This window comes from Carassius carassius, chromosome 15 (assembly GCF_963082965.1).
Source record: "Carassius carassius chromosome 15, fCarCar2.1, whole genome shotgun sequence".
NCBI classification, from domain to species: Eukaryota; Metazoa; Chordata; class Actinopteri; order Cypriniformes; family Cyprinidae; genus Carassius; species Carassius carassius.
In genome coordinates, this window is record NC_081769.1 from 14,359,704 (window position 1) to 14,382,375 (window position 22,672).

General features: G+C 39.0%; 1 protein-coding gene across 2 annotated transcripts in view; it reads right to left on the reverse strand.

Annotated features, from left to right (window-relative positions):
• Window positions 1-22,672, reverse strand: part of LOC132158188 (rap guanine nucleotide exchange factor 5-like) — a 58,400-nt gene that overhangs the window by 19,471 nt on the left and 16,257 nt on the right. Inside the window, exons 7-11 of one of the 2 annotated variants that reach the window (XM_059567510.1) lie at window positions 22,452-22,503; window positions 21,481-21,551; window positions 12,016-12,141; window positions 2,563-2,693; window positions 1,832-1,932 (exon numbers count right to left, since the gene is read on the reverse strand). In XM_059567510.1, coding sequence (XP_059423493.1) covers window positions 1,832-1,932; window positions 2,563-2,693; window positions 12,016-12,141; window positions 21,481-21,551; window positions 22,452-22,503 — 481 coding nt within the window. The remainder of the gene's footprint in view (window positions 1-1,831; window positions 1,933-2,562; window positions 2,694-12,015; window positions 12,142-21,480; window positions 21,552-22,451; window positions 22,504-22,672) is intronic. The other variant, XM_059567511.1, reaches the window with a different exon arrangement.

Genomic DNA, 22,672 nt, shown 5'->3' on the forward strand with positions numbered 1-22,672 from the left:
CAGTGAAAGTGACAGGGGTCTTAAAAAAGATAAAAAAGTATTTTTCATATATTGCTTTTTGTCCTCTTTGGAGCTTGAAACCCCATTTACGTGTATTGTATGAAAAAAAACACCTTAACACCATTTATTCACCTTAACACGTGCTCCACAAAAGAAAATCAGTCATACATGTTTGAAACAACATGAGTGTGAATAAATGAAAATTTAAACAACAAATTATATTTTTGGATGAAATATCTATTCACACTCCACGACAGTCGTTTTGTTCATTTATATGAGGATAAGTGGTCTGGTTCTACTGTACAAACAACATCTTCTCCTGTGTTCAGCAGTGCAGGAAAGGTCTGGAATTGCATTAAAAGCAAACAGAAGAACTGCAGCAGCAGTGCAGGATTTAAACAGCCAGACTGCACACAACAGAGAAGTGATCTGAACTATAGCGATTAGCTATCAATGTCTTTAATGAGGTTAGAACTCACTCTGCTGGACTGGCTGGCCATGCAGACGGAGGGGGACTAGTCTCCGCAGAGTGAGGCTTTTTTTGAGGGGAAGAACACTTACTCATTCCTTTAATCCAGTCTGAGAGACATAATAGCTTGATATCTAACACACACAACATCAGCAATTTAGAATACCAAAGCAGAGTGCATTCAAACTACTTTTAAATAATCTTGAAAAAATGAATGTTTCTTTGTTCGGCTTCAAAACATTACTGTGAAGCATGCTTTATAAGATTAACAAATCCCACAGTTTCACTCCATATTTGACCCAGACCTAATGGCTTTGGGGCTACAGAGATGTTCTGTTACCTATGGAGAACCCAAATCAATACTTTTACAACAACCATTCCTGCTGGAAAATGAAAAATAATCTGAGCCTGGCAGGCAGAATATTACATGCAATGGTACTATAGTTTTACATCACACAGTATGACCCAGATATGATTACGCTATAATCGTTCAAGAATTTACAGTATTTATATGATATAATTCACATCTCAGTAGGTGGAAGTCCTACTTTCTCCCTTTTCAAACACCTTGTTTAATTGTTGGCAGCTAAACATGGAGTGCAGCATGCCATCCATGACGGCAGGGCACTGAAGCCAGCAGGAGATAATAACTCAGTACCAGCAGGATAGAATATAGTGGGGCAGTCAGCTAAAAGTAGATCCAGAAAATATACTGCTGTTTGAAGCACACGCGACAACATTTAAAGTGCATCGCTGATTGGGGGGAAAAATTGCACTTTCTTCATTTTTTGTAGGATTCCAGCTGGTCTTGAATAGTCCAGGTACTAGATTTAGATCTACAGTAATATTCTTAAATAAAATAAGAGTAATTAAAAGGACAGTTCACCCAAAAAAAATATTGTAAATTCTGTCATCATCTACTTTCATGACATACCAACCCTGTATGATTTTCTTTCTTCAGCAAAACACAAAATATGATATTTTGAAAAGATTTCAAACTGTTTTGTCCATTTAATTAAACTTAAAGCCAAAAACCAATTAGACTCTGTTGAAACCTACTTTCATTGTATGGTTTCATTGCTGATGCATATATATATATATATATATTTACGCAAACAAAATTTGAGTAGTTTTAGATTTGGTTAACAATAATAACAATGTTTCAGATTTCTATGAAGAACTAAAAACACTTCTGACACTCATACGAAGTCACGAATTAACAAAATCAGGCCAATACAGAACCTGTGTCTGTAGAATGCATAAACACCTGTCAAATTTTGCTTTAAAACCAGTGCAGAAAGTCTGCAGATAACACCTGACTCTATATGCGTGTCACCCCTGAGGTGAAAGGTCACGGCTTACCTGTCTCTCTGCTCGTTGGGCTCTTCTGCTCCTCATCCAGCCTCAGGTGGCCCAGCAGATGCTCCAGAACCTTTTCGGGGGCGGCGGGCACTGCAGTGTACCTGTGGGAAACAGAAGAGTCACTGGAGTCTTCCTCTTCGATGGAGGACAGGGAGCGACTGCTGCACCAGCCTTCCTCCTCGCCCTCTTCCTCAGTGCCCTCGTCATCAATGTAGCGGAAATACGGCACGTCGAACGTGGGCACGGTAGCTCGGTCGGCGCTGCTGGTATCAGAGGACTCGTCCTCATCGTCATCTTCCTCCTGTTCCACCAAAGCGGCCGGCATTATCCTGCCGTCCAGGTGCGGGTCGGGGGCCAATGTACGCCTGCTGCCCATGTCAGCATCAGCGCCGACTTACCACATTGACCTGGAGGAATCGAGGAGACTTCGTGCAACAGCCTGACGTCCCCCTCTTTGCACTCTGGAGCTTCTAGTTTAAGCCAAACGGATCCATAGGAAAGAGCGCACAGCAATGCAGCACATCCTCAGGCGAGTATGTGCGTGTGTAATTGAATGCCAGAGAAAATGACTTAGGGGAGATGAGAGATAAAAATAAAGTGACAAAGAGGCAGGGCTGGACAGATTACATGCAAGACGGACTGACAAGAGTGAGAAATGAAGAGAGAGAGAGAAAGGGTGTGTGTGCTCTCAAGCACCGCTCGCATGTGAGAGCGGGCGTGTGACTGCTTACCTCCCAGTCCAGGAGGAGGAGGAGGAGGAAGAGCAGGAGGGGGGAGCTCTCGGTGACGTCGTCCTCTGAGGCAGCAGCACCTCGTGGCTCCTCTCTCTCTCACACACACGGACTGCTACGTCACTGGAGGGCTGTGGGAGGGAGGGAGGGGTTACATTATCACCAAGGAGATTCCCTGTCTTCCCGTCCATGTCTGTCTCCCTCCCCTGATTTCCATCACAATACAGTTTTAAATTAAACAGCCTACATCAAACGGAGGCTTTCAATGGGTTCGTTTTATCGTGACCCAACACAATGCTACTGTAAGCGCAAGGCTGCAATTATATTTGAATGATTTGCTCAATGGAAAAAGTGAATTAATTAACACTAATTTGGTTATTTGATATTGCATAATCATGAATTGCAATCAGACTATGCTGAAATGTTGTGAGTGGTGAGCTGGTTTGTTGACTGTATATGTATAATGAAAACATATTTGAACAGGGATAGTCCACACATTATGTCATTATTTACTCGCCTTCATATTGCTTCAAATCTAATTTCTTTCTTCTGTGGAGCACAGAAGATGATATTTTGCAGAATGTTGGTAATTAAACAGTTTTGGTTCTCATTGACTTCCATTGTATTGACAAAAATAGGGTGAAAGTCAGTAGGAACTGGCACTGTTTGCTTAGTAACATCCTTTAAAATGTGTTCTTTCATGTTCAGCAGAAAAAAGAAACGCATTTACATTTAGTCATTTAGAAGATGCTTTTATCCAAAGCGACTTTTCACACTTCACAAAAAAATATATTATTTTAAGTATTTAAGGGGTCATGATCTGAGAAACCAAAATTCTCTTGACCTTTTCACTTATAAAAGGTCATTGTACTATAAAAACATTTACGTTTTAGAACTAAAAGCGCCTAAAAACTGGTAACACTGAAGGCAGTCTGCCAAAACGACAGCTTTTGGATTGTTTTACTCAATGTAATAGTGGAGATAAGCACCACCTCCGCAGAAGATGATCAATGATTGCTTCTACATCACTGCCAGTTTGGCTCCGCCCACTGATTAGCAAATGTAGTGTAAATATAGAGGGGCAATTATTACTTTTAATTTTGATGTTTTCTGATGTAAAAATCTTGACAACATTATAAGGGTACCTCAGAGAACAGTACAAAATAAAAAAGGCAGTTCATGACCCCTTTAAATATAAAGCAATAAAAATACTGTTAAAACTAAGATTATGACTTTTCACAGCAACATTTGTTTGCAGATGCCACAGACCTTTGCAATAACTTATAGGTGATTTCATAACGACCTGCAACATGATACATGATTCAATATAAACTAATCATGTATTATGAAAGAGATTTAAAAGTATATATCCACAACTCTGAATCACCAAGGCAAAATACTAGCACATCATTTGATGATGTGAGCTTCATAATGACAGGCAATAATTTTCAATTATATGCAAAATATAAATAAATAAACAATAATTCTATAATTGTCACAATGACTATATATATATATATATATATATATATATATATATATATATATATATATATATATATACAGTACAGACCAAAAGTTTGGACACACCTTCTCATTCAAAGAGTTTTCTTTATTTTCATGACTATAAAATTGTAGAGTCACACTGAAGGCATCAAGGGCTATTTGACCAAGAAGGAGAGTGATGGGGTGCTGCGCCAGATGACCTGGCCTCCACAGTCACCGGACCTGAACCCAATCGAGATGGTTTAGGGGTGAGCTGGACCGCAGACAGAAGGCAAAAGGGCCAACAAGTGCTAAGCATCTCTCGGGGAACTCCTTCAAGACTGTTGGAAGACCATTTCAGGTGACTACCTCTTGAAGCTCATCAAGAGAATGCCAAGAGTGTGCAAAGCAGTAATCAAAGCAAAAGGTGGCTACTTTGAAGAACCTAGAATATGACATATTTTCAGTTGTTTCACACTTTTTTGTTATGTATATAATTCCATGTATAATTCCACACGTGTTAATTCATAGTTTTGATGCCTTCAGTGTGAATCTACAATTTTCATAGTCATGAAAATAAAGAAAACTCTTTGAATGAGAAGGTGTGTCCAAACTTTTGGTCTGTACTGTATATATATAGGTTTTTTTTATGAAAATAGAATATTCTGTTTCTTGGCCTTTTTATGAAATATTTATAGATAGCTAGTTAACATTAGCAGGGTTGCAAAAAATACATTTGGGCCCATGACAAATTGGATATGCACGTTTTTAACTGGGGCTTTAGTGTCAAATAGCCTACTTTTAGTGGACAATGCATATATATTGTAGGTGCATGTGTGTATACAGAATGCGTGTGTGTATGAAGGGAATTTCTGGGAACCAACATTTAGTGTTACTATCCTGTAAAAGCCCTGTCACTTTGCCCTGTGTGTTATTCATCTTACACAGCTCTCTGAACACACTCAATATTCATATACTCTCAAAAATCAACAGACATGTACAAACACAATCCACTACATCAGACATAACGATTGCTGTACAGAATTATGTATACAAAATGCTAATTTAGGTGGTCAAACATTGATTTACTAGTGCAGACTAAACCATACGAAAGACCCTCATAAACTCTCTGCAATGGAAAGCCAGAAGAACCTTTGATTATATATTAATACTTAAAAACCACTCTGAACTCCAATAAATGGTCTGTTTGCTATAGTTTAGCCAGCATGTGAACTGCTGGCGTGACTCACTGGTGTGTGTAAACATGGGTGTGAACCTCTCACGCCTTCCATAATGCTTCAGCCAACAACATACGGACCGGGATCTCGCCATTGCTCTACAAAAACATCCTCATTACAACGATACACTAAAAGAAGCGCATTTCAGGTTAGCAGTAATTAATGAATAGTTCATTCAGGGTTTGTGTGTGTGTTTTAATGAGCTGATGCTCTCTGTCCCCAGACCACAGCAAACAGAACATCAGTCAATGTGGCACGTGTGCGGCCGTAATTAGGCAGACAGACAGGCTGGAAAGACCAGCACTTTTCTGCTCTAATTGCCAATTGCACTAAAGCATTGAGAGGCCTTCAGTAATCTTGCATGCACACACACACACACACACACACGTGTATGTGCACACTGCAACCCCCACACACACTTATGATGATCAGCACTAACTACATTTAAAAAGCCACAATCTCAGGCTCATCTCCCCAGGCAGAAGTTTCTGCTTGGCTTTGGCCTGGCAAAAAGCTTCATTAATGGCAGCGTATCATAAACAAGTCCTACCCATATATCTAGACTCCAGGGGAGGAAATTTGAACGTTTAAGTAGTGGCAGAGGAACATTACGTAGGATTGAAATGTGGTATTCAGTGGCATTAAGATGTGCTAAGGCTTTACCTGGAAGTGAAGTGAAACTTCAGGGCTGTTAAAATGCCACCTTCTTCAGCTTTAATAGCATCAGTGCGGGCTGGAGGCAAACTTGAATGAGCTACACCTGTTTGATGCAAGAAACTATTTGCGTCTTTTCTTTCTACCCACTGAGTATCCATTTGCATGCATTTTTTTTAATGGGCACCAGTGGCAGCGTATTTGATGTCAGAGGCAACATAAGATAAAACCAAATGAAAATGAAAAAGTAGGAGTTTTCATCATAAAGGTGCAGTCACACTTTTTTAATAATGTAGATGTAAGAAGCACAGGTCACACAGAAGTCACTTTCAAACCAAGCAGCTTTCTGTTGGTCAATGCGGCAGGCAAATTCACTGATCAACTGAATCAGTTGCAAAATCTGTGTGGAAAGGTCTTTCATCCTCATGCAAAAATTCAAAATTACATAGATTCCTATTGAAGTTACTGTATTTCACCAGTGGAAAATTGCAGAGGGATAGTAAATGTAAAGGCACATTTTAGTCTTGTGATACCAATTTTGCTTAGCAAAAATCAAATTCATTTTACATTTCATAAACAACTGTCCTGATGAAAATTATATCATTTTAAAAAACCTTTCTCCAAATCAAAGTCATATGGTATGACCAAAATAAATAAATAAAATAAATAAATAAAAGAATGTTAAAAAGGAAATGAGAAGACCCCTTCAGACACTCAATACTGTGTGTCAAGCTCAATAAGTGTCTTAAAATGTAAAATAATTTTACCTTTTTATGACAAGTCAAGGTTAGTTTAGGTCGTAAAATGTCAAATTCAAAAAAGTAAATGATATTATTTTGAAAGTCATTCTAATAAATGTCAAAATTAAAGGAGTAGTTCACCCAAAAATGTAACTTTTGTCATCATTTACTCACCCTCATGTCGTTCCAAACCTGTATGATGTCATTTCTTAAAAAGTAAAAAATCTCAAAAATCTTTTTTGGGTGAGCTATTCTGTTAAGATGTGTACACTCACATGTATTCAAAGTTTAAAGGGCTAGTTCACCCAGTTATATAAAACATTGTCCTTGCTCTTCCAAGCTTTATAATTTTTTTTTTTTTTTCACCAGTCCAAAAGTAGTCGAATAAAGCGCATCCATCCATAATAAAACGTGACTCACATGGCTCCGGGAGGAAAATAAATGCCTCCTGTAGTGAATGGGTGTGTTTTTGTAAGAAAGATATACATATTTAAAACGTTATAAACACTTTTCTTTCACTTCCGCTAACTGTTGTAGACAGAAGCCTTTCCAGCGCATAAGTGAAGTGAAGTGAAGTGACATTCAGCCAAGTATGGTGACCCATACTCAGAATTTGTGCTCTGCATTTAACCCATCCGCAGTGCACACACACACACACTGTGAACACACACCCGGAGCAGTGGGCAGCCATTTTTTTTTATGCTGCGGCACCCGGGGAGCAGTTGGGGGTTCGGTGCCTTGCTCAAGGGCACCTCAGTCGTGGTATTGAGGGTGGTGAGAGAACTGTACATGCACTCACCCCACCCACAATTCCTGCCGGCCCGGGACTCGAACCCACAACCCTTCGATTGGGAGTCCGATTCTCTAACCACCAGGCCACGACTTCCCCGTAGGCATACCACATGCAGCGAAGATTAGTGACAAATGCGAAAGTGCGGAATAGAGACAGCAAAACAAAACGCCCTTCACGAATTACAAGTTCAAAATGAGGATTTGTAAAGAAAAATGTCAGAGGATTTCGATATAAGCCAAGTGGAGACTGTTTTTTCTTTGCTTCATTTACCTCTGTAAACAAACTTGCAAGACTAGCATATCTCACAGTCATGCGCTGCACATGTATCCTACATCATCCTCCCGGAACGGCTTACACGTATAACAGTTAGTGGAAATCAGAGAAAAGGGTTTATAACATTTAAATATGGATATTTTTCTCATAAAAATGCATAGATTCGCTACAGGAGGCCTTTATTTACCCCACAGAGCCGTGTGAGGGACATTTTATTATGGATGGATGCACTTTATTTGATTTCTTTTGGACTGTTGAAACCAAGAAACACCCGCCCAGTGCCACTGTAAAGCTTGGAAGAGCAAGGGGAATTTTAAATATAACTCCAATTGGATTCGTCTGAAAGAAGAAAGTCATTTACACCTAGGATGCCTTGAGTAAAACATGGGATAATTTTCATTTTGGTGTAAACTAAAATTACACCCTTTAAAGAATAATTGTTATTTATTACTCTATGGTTACACCAAATGACATCAAACTTTTCTTGAGAATAGTATAAAAGAAACCAACATAACTACAAATACTACATAGTACACAAGAAAGTGTACGACTTCAAACTAGATTATCTCTTTACCATTGGCACTCTTTTTTGTCATTGGCAAACATTATATAAGGACAGTAAACTTCACCAACAACAAACATGCAAACAATTTCTGGAAGTTGAATTTAAAATCCAGTTGATGGTTAAAAAGGAAAGTGGTGGGTACAGGAACCATCAAACAGCAAAATCTCACTGGACTAGTGAAGTGACATTCAGCCAAGTATGGTGACCCATACTCAGAATTTGTGCTCTGCATTTAACCCATCCGAAATGCACACACACAGAGCAGTGAACACACACACACACTGTGAGCACACACACCCGGAGCAGTGGGCAGCCATTTATGCTGCCCGGGGAGCAGTTGGGGGTTCGATGCCTTGCTCAAGGGCACCTAAGTCGTGGTATTGAAGGTGGAGAGAGAACTGTACATGCACTCCCCCCACCCACAATTCCTGCCGGCCCGGGACTCGAACTCACAACCTTTCGATTGGGAGTCCGACTCTCTAACCATTAGGCCACGACTCCCCGACTATAGACTGCAAGTGTCATATTCCACAAGGAAAGTTCTTTTCGACTTGAGAGAAACACTACAATCACACTAAAAGGTCTCCTGCTTCCCCCGTTCCCTTCTGAAGTGACTGCATGCATCATGATTGGCTCTTGATGACCAGTTCTGTGATTATACAGGGGCCGCTCTTATTTCAAGCTTCAGTCAAAAGCAACAAAACCAGTCACCTCATACAGATATACTGCATATGAGAGGGTTAGATGATTATAATGCATTTATTAAAGCCACTGTGCTCAAAGACTGTCACAAGACAACATGTGTGTGACATTACTCCGACGGGGCATTTGTTTTATACTGTCACTTCAGACTTTTGCTTTGTAACATCAAGCAACAAAAGAGATCAGATACCTTCATATTCTCAATGGTCTGTGGATGCTTGTGCCAAAAGGAGGTCTTTCTATACAATCAATTATTGATTCTGTGGCCATAGCTATCTATCTATCTATCTATCTGCTCCTTTTTTGCACACTGTAATACATTTTTATATAATATATTAGCCATTTAAAATATTACACAGACAAACTTGTCTAGAGGAAAAAGGTTCAGCTTAAAATGTCTCTACCTCTATCTATCCATTTCTTAAATTTCTTTTATTACGTTTTGAAAAATCTAGGTCGCCACACTCTTTCAAAATGAAAAAAAAGAAAAGAAATGAAAAACACTGCAAAGAATTATGGAAACTTGCATGAGTGCAGTTATGTAAATTGCAAATGCTTCAGTCACAGAAACAAGGAGCAGAAGCCTCTGGAACAGTGCTGTGTTTACGTAAGTGACAAAAAGACAATGTGATATTTTAAATCATGTCCTGGTCTGTTGACATAGCTTTGGCGATGGCATCCATAATTCCTACTGGAATAAACAAAAAAGACATACTTTTTCATATATCTCATTTATAGCTCCTAAGGGCTACATAGATATAGGATACAGATCTATAACCAAACCCACTACAAACAGATTAAAGCATACAACGAAAAAACAATAACAAGCATTATTCTTCATTAAAAATACATTATGTGTGTGCCTAGGAATCAGACCCACAGTATCTTGCTGAAAAAAAAAAACATTAAATTAAATTCATGCATTTGGTTCCCAATAAAACCGACACATAAACTGACTTACAGACCAGAACACTGAAAGCGTGTATTCTACTTAAAGCCTTTAGTTTACTTTATCCATGTCCTTGCCATTGCAAATAAGCTCCACATACTATTAAACACCGAAGATTACATCACTGAGGCCATGAGTGAAAGCAAAGCACAAGCAAAATGTGTGGTATGCACTTGTAAAATGGTTTCTTTATCAAACAGCAGACCTCTTCTCTCTGTTCAACATCTTTACTCGCATCCCGTCTTTGTCTCACAGCTATCTGCTGTGTTGAGGCATGTTCATGACAAGTCGAAAGCGACTGGACGGCATACGTAAAATATATATTTTTTTTTACACCAACACAGTTCAGTTTCATTAGCCTGATGCTGATTTTTTTTATTTATCTGAAAACAACTATTAGAATGAACTGTTCAGCTTACAAACATATAAAGAATTTGTCCATGAATCAGAATAAAACAAACTAACAAACGAAAAGATGGATCATATGGGATTTCATTTTAGAAGTGGCTTGAATAGATATGCATCATTTCATTCATGGGTCGGACCATCTTTAATCACATGAATATTAAACTATGCAGAAATCTCTTTACTAAGATGCACTTAAAACAAATCTTAAAATCTCTTAAAATGCAGAAAGCATTTTTCTTCTTGTTTTAAGGAAGTTTAGGTACTTTTTACTAGAAAACATGAAGGAAATATTGTTTTAACCACTTAATTTTTTAATGCAGGGTGATTTTTTAAGTAAACAATATTCAAAAACAAAGCATTAACATATTTATTTAGTTATTTGGTATAAATCATTAGCAAGTAATGGTTTTAAATAAGCTCTTTTTAAAGAAAAACAAAAAAATACAAATACCATTACAAATAACGATGTTAAGTTATCACTACATATAATTTTTTATCTTTATTTGTATCTTCTTGTCACACCAATCTAATATTTTTGATAACACAGAGTGAACCCAGCCAATCCTGATGGCTGAAAACTCATAAGGCCCAGCCTTAAATACTGTGACATTTTCTGAAACTCAAAAAGTATTTGGATCAAAGGATTTTGAATATGACAATACATGACGACAAGAAGTGGCTTGTCTTAAATTAAAGTTCTTTATGATGGTTATGATTCAAATTAAAGACAATTCTACTTTTGTTTTCAGAAAGGTCAAAGAAATATGCCACCCAGTGCAAGAGGAATGACTGGCTGTGGCAACCTTATGGCGCTCACGTCTACTCTTCCTGTCATTGTGAGTGGCGGCCCACTATCAGGAAGAGGCGAACCCGGGCTATTGTAGGATCAACCAATCAGAGAATAGCATGAGATTGGTGCCCTTTTTGGTTTTAGAAAGTTTCTCCTGCACTATAGCTTCGGATCTGATTACAGATTCCCTGAAAAAGGGGACTTCAAACAATGACGTTTCATTGAAATGAAGATAATATTAACATGTAAGGGTGTTGCTTTATAAACCACAACAATAGGGTTATTATAATACTAATTGTTCTAAACAAATACACACACAGCAAATCCTCAGTCAAATGCTGCACAAAAGACAAAACCAGCATGCATGATATCGAACATACATAACTTTATTATTTATAAATATAGCATTTTATGTCTATTCATTTTTATGTTTATTTTATTAACATTTTAGAAAGCTTTTACCAAAATAATCCAAGATCTTCCTAATTTTATTTGGTAAATTTTTTTTCATTGTATTTCATTTATTTTATTTTTGCTACTTTTTGAATGCAAATTTTTCCCCTTGTCGCAGACCTAGATTTTCACCACAGACCTTATCATTTTCGTTTTAAAAAAAACAAAATATATAGAAAGAGCAAAATAAACAAAACTTGTGGATATATAAAATGCTATCTATGAAATTAGACTTGGCTAAACAAATCAGCCAGGTGTTTTATTCTAATATTTCACATCCCAAATTGGAAACATACTGTGTCAGGAATTACATTTGTTGGTTCAGAAAAATAAATTTTGAAATTTGAAGAAACAACCAATAACAACACTGTGTATGTAGATCGACTGTTATTTTGCACCTCACCTCAGCAGGCCTTTCGGCAGCTCTGAGCGGGCTGTGTAGAAGGCGGCATCCGTCCTTGGCCAGTCTCTGGACCATCTCCAATCGACTGATATCCTCTCTATCGCGTGTAGCAGCTCCAGGGCCCTGCTGCAGTGCAGGGGACACAGAAAACACATACCTCAGGCCACAGTCCCAAGCCATGAGACTGCAACACACGCGAGCAGCGAGCTCTCAAAGTCACTGAGAGTTTGACAGCCCGTCTCGCTGTGTCTTTACTCAGGTGAGACTGAGAGCCCTTGACTCTGAGGTAGCTGAGATTGTCACGCTAGTCCTGAAGGTTTAGTGAGCTCCAGACGCGTGTGGCCAGTCAGGGGGAAAGCTTCAAAAAGTGAAGCCTTAGAGACAGTGTTGCCTGAGGGGGAGAGTGAACCTGACTTTTCTCTTTCCTTTGCCTCTCTCTGTCTTTCTCTCTCTCTTGCTCTTACGCACATAGCCAGGGTGGGGGCGACCAGGAAACATCTGGCAGTCCCTCCAATCCTGAATAGGAAGTATTGCAATCTCCAGAAAATGGGAGAAAGGCCAGCATGGGGTCTGATGGGTTTACCCATCATGTGAACTAAAATGGTACAAGTGATTCATTCATAAGGTCAAGTGCCATCCAAATATTATATGAGACAATGACAAATAAGAGTGTGCACAATAAAGAAAGTGAAAAATTGTCTGAAAATCTATGTTAAAACACATGTACAAGTTTTAGAAATGAACTCTTAGTATGTTTGTTGGTTTCATATGATTTTGAGGAAAAAAAAAAAAAAAAGTTTTTTTTCAATAGAAATTTCAATGTAGTAATGCTACAAAGGTTATGCGACGTGACCAAGTAAAGTAATAACATTTTGTGATTAAGGATAATAAAAGTTTTTAAATATATTTTTTATAACACTTTTTTAAATAAATACTATGAACTGGTAATACATAAATATAATGACCTTTTTTACGAGTCACACTACATTTTACAATATGAACTAATTTTGCCTGGTCATAAAAAGGTCAAACCATCTGATACTTTAAGAAACTTCCTGACCTTTACACACAGTCATGATAATCTGGAGACTGTCTTTATGATACAATTTCCTGTTTTATTTTGTGCTGCATGTTGATGGAACCACCTGATTTGTCTTTTGCGTCAAATGACATTCATATTGTGGGCAAAAGTTTTTCATATATTGTGCTTTTGCAGCAGCTCTGATAAAATCTGTATAATAATAATAATAATAGTAAATGGTTAAGTCAAATTCATTTTCTTTCCAAGGTGTTTAAGAATTTATTAATTCTAAGATTTTTTTAATTATATACACACACACACACACACACACACACAAATATATAAGCAACATCTCCAAACAAATGATCCAATTTCCCAATAAGTTTTTTTTGCAATTCATGATATGGTGATTTTATTTATAAACTCAGTTCCCCTCAAAAAATTGAAAAACCTACAAAACATACTAAATAGTAGTATATCACTAAATGCAGTACTAAATGCATTAATTGAGGATCCATTCTATTTAGATTTCCTGCTCTTTAGATTTAAACACAATGGCAAATACCACACATCCAGAGAAGAAACCTGTGACCTCATTCTCTGAAGTAAGAGAAGGAGAGAGGAATTTGTTCTGAACACACTAAAGTATTTCCATATCAACTCAGCTGGCTATATAAGGAATCATACCTCATCCTGGACAAATTCGACACAAGCAAAGTCCCTGACATTCTTTAGCACTGCAGTGTAGCAATGAATATAGAAAACAATGGAGGGTTAGATTGAACTTTACTAATTGCATAAAACTGATAAGTGGGAATTACCAGAAAAAGGCAAAATGATAAGCTATTGAGATGAGACCCAACCATGACAAAACAAATTTCATGGGAACTCTCAAATACAATCAGGCTAATAGAGCATTGTCTTTCATTAGAGACATAAAAAACAAAAAAATCAGATCACATTTTATGCTAAAAACTAGTGATGCACCGAAATGAAAATTCTGCGCCGAAACCGAAAATTTAGAATGCACTTGGCCGAAAACCGAAACTGAAGCCGAAAATGGCTTCTTTTAAAAACGTATATATATATTGCTTGGATTTAATGGATCTGAATTGAAAAATCACAATATAATAATCAAACTTTTATTAACAGTTACATAACAAAAATTAAAATATTTTTAACAATAAATATAAATAATAATTATTCTTCAAGTTTTATGTTCCATCAAATAAAATAGTTTTTTAAAAATTGTGCAAAAAAAATCCACAATTTTGGAGATTTTTGTAGAACAAATGTAATTTTATTAGTAAGATTCGGGAGGAGCGCGTCAGATACTTAGCCTAATCAACACAGGTGGACCATAATCAAGTAATCAATCCCATAGTATAAATATCGCTGACTTACCTCTATCCATTGACGGTTTATCAGCATCCCTCCTCCACCCCATCTCCTCACTTCAAGTTCACTTTATAAATAGACGGGGAAGGGGGGGGTACTCTAGGTTCGGGCCATTCCCGAGCTCGGAGCCCTTCCCCGGACAGCACGCCAAATACGCATTCCATACCTCAGCTAATTATATGTAAGCGTGAACTATTGAAATGCTACATATTGCAACTTTGGTGTCCTCTCGTATAGGGCTGTCACTTTTGTGAAAAAAATATCCTGTTCGATTTTTGAGACATAGGCAAAGTGTTCATTGAATCGTTAGTAAATTGCCTATATTTGGCGTTGATCCGTTTTTCAACGCCAAATATAGGCAAATCCACCGACAACTAAACAGGCATTAGGGCGAACGTAAAGAGGGCGCTTGAGACGCGCACAAGTCAGCAATGTGGACTGCCATAACATCAATGAAAAACATTACTGAAGGCTACATTGATATTATGCACTAATAGGCTCTGTGTGTGTGTGTGTGTGTGTGTGTGTGTGTGTGTGTGTGTGTGTGTGTGTGTGTCAGAACCTGCAGCTGCTGTGTGACGCGCGTTCGCTGCGAGCGTATAGTGGCGAGCTGGACGCGCTGCGACAGAAGGCTGTTAAAATCGATGCCCTATTTTCGTTTTCGAAAATTGTGTTGGTTGGTCCGATCGATTGTGCAGCTTTTGTGACAAGCTTTTTTTGATTGTGACAGCCCTTTGACATGCTTAATCTTTGATAGGCAGACACGTGATAACAGCTCGACCGTGAGTGAAACCTAAGCGCTTGCTCACGGATGAGAGGGGCGGGTGACATTCATTTTCGGTTTAAGTTTTCGGATGTTTTTTTTATTTCGGCCCGAAACCGGTAATGCCATTTCGGCCGAAAATTTTCGGCGGGCGAAATTTCGGTGCACCCCTACTAAAAACTAATCACGGTTTGCAGCAGCAGTCTTCAAGGTGGGTCATGACACAAAAATTGGTTGTAGGCATGTTCCGACAGGGTCAAACACAGCACTGAATTTAACTAACAATCATTAAAGGGGTCATATGATGTTGCTAAAAAGAACGTTATTTGGTGTAATGATATGTGCTTATACGGTTTAAGGAAAAACACATTATTTTCCACTTAGTGTAAATTATTGTTTCTCCATGCCCCGCCTTTTTTAAACGTGTCGATTTTCACAAAGCTCATCGTTCTGAAATGCGAGGTGTGCTCTGATTGGCCAGCTGTGCGTTGTGATTGACTGAATACCTCAATCATGTGATGGAAATGTTATGCCCCTACCATATTGTGATGCCGTGTCCCAGAGCGACCAGATAAAAACATTAAAACCCATTATAAATGAGGCATTTGTTGCATCCAATGGGGACATGATTTCACATTATAATGACTTATAACATCTTTTTACACGTTGCATCGTGCCGCATAAACATAAAACCATGTCTGCATTTGTGTTCGGAGAAACTACAAACAACAAGCGCTTTAACACTGCTTTTGCGGAAGTACGCCCGCATGCACAGACTCCATTGGAATAATTTGCTATCATGTTATTTGTGTAGAAGTATTTCGAAAATCTGTGCGCAGAACACAGGCAGCTGTACAGCACTGGAAATGCAGAGCTACCTGTCTGAGGCACAGACAGCAAGAAGCAAACAGTCAGCCATTGGTGTACTCGCGCACAAATAAGAGGCACTTTCCTGCGCTCACTGAAGTTGCGTAAGCGTACCCTTGCCTTGCACAAACGTAGATAATGAAGGGTGGTTCAGCTCAGCTTCTCGTGTATTGGATGAGAAACGAAACAGACTAACCTGTGATGAAGCTGAAATGCTTCTTTCTGTAAAGTAGAACTTGTATGCACTTTTGAAAGGCCAGAAGTAAACGTCAGTTCTGTATAGGATGACTATTTGTATTTTACCTTAAAGGTCCTATGACATGAAAATTTCACTTTCTGAGGTTTTTTAACATTAATATGACTTCCCCTTGCATCTATGTGGTCCCCAAGTTTCTAAAAATTTTAATCGGTGCAAATCGAGGTTTTTGCTTTCTCTGCCTCTGAGAAAACGGAAGCTCAAACGGGCTGATCTTGAATCTCCTCTTTGTGACGTTGTAAAGAGAAATGTTACCTCCCCTTTCTCTGCTTTGCCCGCCCAAATATTTACATATAATTCAGTCGCAATGTCAGCACAGGCGTTACAAACAGACTTTTATGATATGGATTCGACAGCACCGCCACAAACAGTTGAGTAACAGTGTTCATTAATGCCTGATCTGTGATCAGTGATTTCTGACGTGTAGTTAATCATTCAAGTTCACACAGACTTTCTTTCTAAATCGTTTAATACTTTTTATGCATCAGTGAATCAAGCCAGTGACTAAACGATCAACTTCACGTTGTTTCTCTTAGTAGCATGAAACAAATCTGTTATTTAAATTGTGATTTAACTACAGAGAGCGATCAAAGAACCCTCCCTTTTTTTCGGAGCTCTCACACATCGCGAGTATATCTGCACACTGCACACATAAACTGCCGTTACAACGAATGACGCTGTTATGCTGCACAACAAAGCTCTTACTGTATTCATGTGTTTGCTGTTAGTTGTGGTGAAAGCATTTTGTGAGAGAAAACGTGTTGCAATAATGACGAGATCCCTGCATTCACGCGATAAACAGACTCTGTCTATTCAATGCTGCTCATCACTGCAGCCTTTCATGTGATGGGAAAAGATCGAAAAAGTAATTATATAAATCAACAAATCCACGATTCGTTAATCTCGACAGCTGTAGTATATATATATTTTTGAGAGGGGTCCACATGTAATACACATTTCAAATGCAAAGATGTCAGCCAATCACAACAGCTGTCGTTTACTCGGAGTCTCACAGCAGACACACCCCTTCAAACAGAGCATTCAAGCCAGACGGCTAATATCAGGATATAAAAAATGCTTTTTATTTCTAAATTTTAAATGTAAAAATCATACTAACAATATAAGTACACCTAAGGAAACATTAAAAAGCATTTAAAAAAAAGAAAATAATCCATGTCATGGGACCTTTAAAATTACAGTCACCTAATTTGTTTTAAAAATTACCTGCTGTAGCATCTTTGTTTTACTCGCACTAAACATTATTTGATTTAACATTTTGGAATAATTTATTTATATAGCCTACTTTATTTAGTTTCACCAAATGTAAAAACTAAAACAAATACTGAATGCCGAATAAGAAAGATTGTTTGAATTTTTGCATGTGTGTTGATTGTGTTGTTTGGATTGTAGAACTATGCAGTTGTTGCCTTTAATTTCACATGGTTATAGTTAATGTTTTCATTTAAGGCCAGTTCTATGTAGTTTCAACCCAATTTAAAAACAAAAACTAAATGCTGATGTCTGTACCATCTATGTTTGTATTGAATGTAGGCTACTTACTGCGCAGTTACTGCCGTTAATTTCAGATGGTTACAGTTATTGTTTTCAATAGCCAAAGCCAGTTTGGCCTGTTGAATACCAAATAAACATCTTGTTTATGTAGAAAACTTCTTTCTTGTTTGTTGCTTGAAAAAATAAATAAAAAGAAATCGGTATCGGTATCAACTAGTTTGCTTGCTAAAAAAACAAAACAAAAAAACAAACAAACATAAAAAAAAAACGGTACTGGAATCAGCCATGAAAAATCATGATTGGTGCATCACTATTAAATATGAAAACGTACTTCTAGACTGTGAGTCAGAACAGCCGGCATTGTAGTCTACTCTCCCAGGATCAGTAAACAGTTACATAAAATGTGCTGCAAACATCTGAGAATTTGGGTTGAACTATTCTGGAACAGTGTTGTAAATACAGTTGTGTATTCTAGTCGTGTCCTCTTTTGGAAGGACAAACAGTAGTATTAGTTTCACAAACGAAACACACAGCATCATCTCAACATGGCGGTGGAGGTGGCAGCAACAATAAAGTTATGCCTTCCTTCTTTGAACAACAGAGTGAGGGACGGGTGGGAACTTGGGAGGAGCCTCAGGAATAGCACCGACACCCGGAAGGGTGATGGCAGCCAAGGAAGAAATGGGAGGAGACTGGGCGTACCAGACGGAGAAAGGAGAGGACTGGAGCAGGCGGAACCAGTTTGGACCCATGCCACGGAGAGAGGAGTCATGGTGGAGGAAGGGTTGATGACTCCATGGGGCAGACCTATGGTGGCGGAGCAGGTGGTGGAGGAGCCCAAGGCACAGATGGAGAGCCGATGAGCCAGGGCAACAGGGAGGATCTGGAGGGCCAAGGCAGAGCAGATGGCTCAGGGAACCGAGGCGGAGGCAGCAATCCGTAAGGCCGTGGTGGAGCCGGAGCAACAGAGGACTAAGGAGGAGCCGAAGGGAAGGAGGAGCCTGACAGAGCCCGAGGCACAGAGGGACAAATCCCAGCTGGAGGAGTGGAGTCACGGACCAAGGGGGAGCCAGAGGGACGAGGGAGCCAATGGACTGCCGGGCCACGGCAGAGAGGAGGGAGCTAGGAGCCATGGTGGAGCCATTGGGTCAACAGGCTGAGGCAGAGTCTGGAACTCAGAGTGGAGGCAGAGGCAAGGGATTCTCCGGCCACGCCAATGATGGAGACTGGCAGAGCAGGCTGCAAGACAACAGTGGTGGAGGAGGCAGAAGCAGGAGGGAAGGTGAGCATTTCTGTGCCTTCGGGATCTCAAGGCTTTAAACCCCTCCCTGGGCCAAATTCGGGAACTGAAGCTCTCTTTTTGTTGAACTCAGGGACGCGAGTCCGCTCAGGGCTGGACTCAGGAATGGGAGCCCTCTCTGGGACGGACATGGAAACAGATGCACTCCTTGGGCTAGACTCAGGAAATGAGGCCCTCACTTGGCCATACACAGATACCGCAGGCCTCTCCGGGCTGGATGTGGTAAAATTAGCTCTCTCTGGGCTGGACGTGGAACCAGGAGCCCTCCCTGGGCTTGATTTGAGATCTGAGGTCCTTCCTGGGCCTGACGTGGGAACAATAGCCCTCTCTTGGCTAGATGTGGGAACAGGAGCCTTCTCTCGACTCTGGTCAGGGGCTAGAGCCATCTCTCGACTCTGGCCAGGGGCTAGAACCAACAGTATTTTCCTCCTCATTCTCCTCTTTTGGGCTGAGGTGAAGGAGGTAGTTGCAGTCATCATAGGGCTTGGGAGTAAATCAGTCAACGGGGTTGACTCAGGAACAGAATGTCTTACCGTTCTCCCTCGTGGTGGGCATTGTAGCTGGTTCTCGCACCTGAACTGATATCATAATCAGCTCTGGCACCGCAGCAATCCTCAGCTCTGTCACTCCATGCGGTGATGACTTGGTGTTTGCGGCGGTCTCAGACTCTCTGTCAACAGTGGGCTCGGGCTTGAGATCCGCACAGTGGGAAGGCAGTGAAATTTGCTAGAGGGACATCTTCGGACAATGGTGCTCTGCAAGTGCATTATCTGTGATAGCTGGTTATATGGGCGATTTAGAGAAACAGTCTGGTTTGGCCCTCGAGTGATCTCTCCACCCTGCTCCAGCAGGAGGAGGAGATTTCCTAGACAGGAGAAGGGGTCGAAGGGATCCATGGGGATAAAAGTGTAAACAAAACACTGAACAAAATGCGGAAAACAAACAGAGGGGAACACACAAATAAACTTCTTTTGTAGGTCCGGTGTTCTTTCTCTCACTACTGTGAGGAGTCAAGGAACGCAAAGATGTAGGAGAAATACAAATAACAGTCTTTAATAATCCAAAACCAGGGGTAACACAGGGCAAGCAGGAACACACACGTATCAAATAGCATGGATGACACTGGACAAAAAAAATCACAGGATAGATTACACTTTAAATACCGGACTAAACGATGGTAATTGATGAGACACACCTGAACCAAATGAACACAATCAAACAAGGCAGAAACTGGGTCAAGGGGGGCACATGAGACAGAAAACACAACAAAACAGGTCCAGGGGTATGACAACAAGGCAAGACGACAAAAAACACAATTTCTTTTAGCTGGCCTACCTACTGAAAAAAAAAAAAAAAATACAATTTCTGGCCATATTTTTTATTTATTTTTTCTGGTTGGCCTTCCCATTAAAAAAAAACAAAAAAAACATTTACTGGCCATAATTTCTTTTAGCGTGCCTACCAATTGAAAACAAACAAACAAAAAACACATTAGCCATAATTTCTTTACCCCAGTGGTTCACAATAGGACTATATTTGTTAAAATTATACAGTTTTCCAGTCTACATGATGTTTTGTGTCATTACAAGCATGAACAAGCAAGATATCTGAACTTCTGTGTCCTCAAAAAAAAAAAAAAAAAAAGGCAAGTCTTGATATATAACATGGGTTAATATATCAGTATGGGCTTAAAAACAGAAATAATTATTGCTTATAGCTGCCAAAAATCTGTGCCGTTTTCCTATTTAGCCCATGTCATATTAATTATTTTTAATATTTTTGGATCTAAGCAGTTTTTGTTAATACTACTACATTCCTGTGTTTGATTTTAAAGACATTTTGTTTACATTTGTACGATAAACAATTTTGGTTCTCTGTTGGGTTGCCGCTTTAAGCAAAGAGTTTGAAAAACACCGGCTTATAGTATTCTGACAAGATGGTGTATGTTACAATCTGTACAGCGCTGCCTTTGAAACATTATTTGTCCTTGTGAAGCGCTGCTATTTTGTTGTCTTGATCACAGTCCCGTCAGATGTGCTGCAGTGAACCATCAGCTATTACACTGCACTGTGGAAAAGCTGAGAACCTCACAGTCAGGCACAAGGCTCTGTCCTGACACACAGTATAGAGTATCCATCTATCTCCAATCACAAGCCCTTTTCTTTCTGCCGGTTCAAGGGCTTTCTACTGATGACTGAGCTGCAGGAAAGCGGTGCTCAATCAGGGGACATATGGACAGCCCTGGACAACCTGGACAGCTGTTGAGCTCAGCAAAACATACATGCAGACCAGCACATACACACACTGTCAATGTTAAGCCGTTGCCTTGGAATCTGTTTTCTCATTACCTTGCGCACAGCAGGACTGGGAGAGGATCCTGGGGTGTTGGTATTGTGCTGTGGACTGCTCTCCTCCATTACTGGAAAACAAGAAATTTACAGCTGAGAACCAGGGGGGTGTGATGGACTGTCTGGCTTTGTGCTTTCCTTTGGAGCAATATAGATTTTTATTCCAGTTCATGTGGAACACCATCTTACACTATTAACAAAAACAACATTACTATCATTTTATGGTAATTTTATACTATAGTAATCTCTAAAACAGGATTCCATTTGATACAGGATTATTATTGTTAACTAAAACCATAAAACATAAAAATATGTTACTTGAAACAAAATGAACATTAACAGAAATAAATAAATATATATACACACACATTCATACAGTAATTCATAATACATATAACTAATATGTGTATAAAAAGTATAATATATATTATTTATATTAATTATTACCACAAAAATTAATTTTGACTTAGGGTTACTTTGGGAAAAGTTTGGTTATAACTGAAAATACTAGACGCATATACTAGGCATGTTAATAAGAGTTTAGTGTGAGAGGAAACACCTAAGAAAAAGTGTCCAAGAAAAAAATAGGCTACACTTTATAGTAAAGGTCAATTTGTTTACTTCAGTTGGTATATTACGATTCAAGAACTATCAATGACAATCAACTATTTCATTTTTAATAACAAACTAAATTTTACAGTAAAGTGTTACATCTTTTTTGACCATTAGTCATTTACTGTATTCTTGGCAAATACCACAGGTGACATAAAAGTCCCAGCTTTAACTGAGTGGTAACTAAAAACCAGTTCACTGAGGAAAAACATTTATATATATGCAGCTGATAGGCAAAGAATCTAGACAAATACTTACATTTACATTTATTCATTTAGCTGACTTAAAGCTACTCAATGCTCAAATGCAAACAAAATGCTGAAAAGCCAAATAAAAAAGTGACACAGAATAATCCTTACTTGATTTAGTCTGTGTCTTACGAGCCAGAGCTGCCAACAGTTCATTCTGCACCTATTAAAAGATAAATTCGTTGTATGGTTAGTTCTTCTTTCAAACATTCAGATATAGTGGACTCAAAACTTACAGAAGCCTTTTATCACAAGCATGCTGCTGCTTGGGAAACTGTATTCTCTGGGTCTGTGCTTTTCAGTTTCTGAAGATACACATACTACTTTAAAGC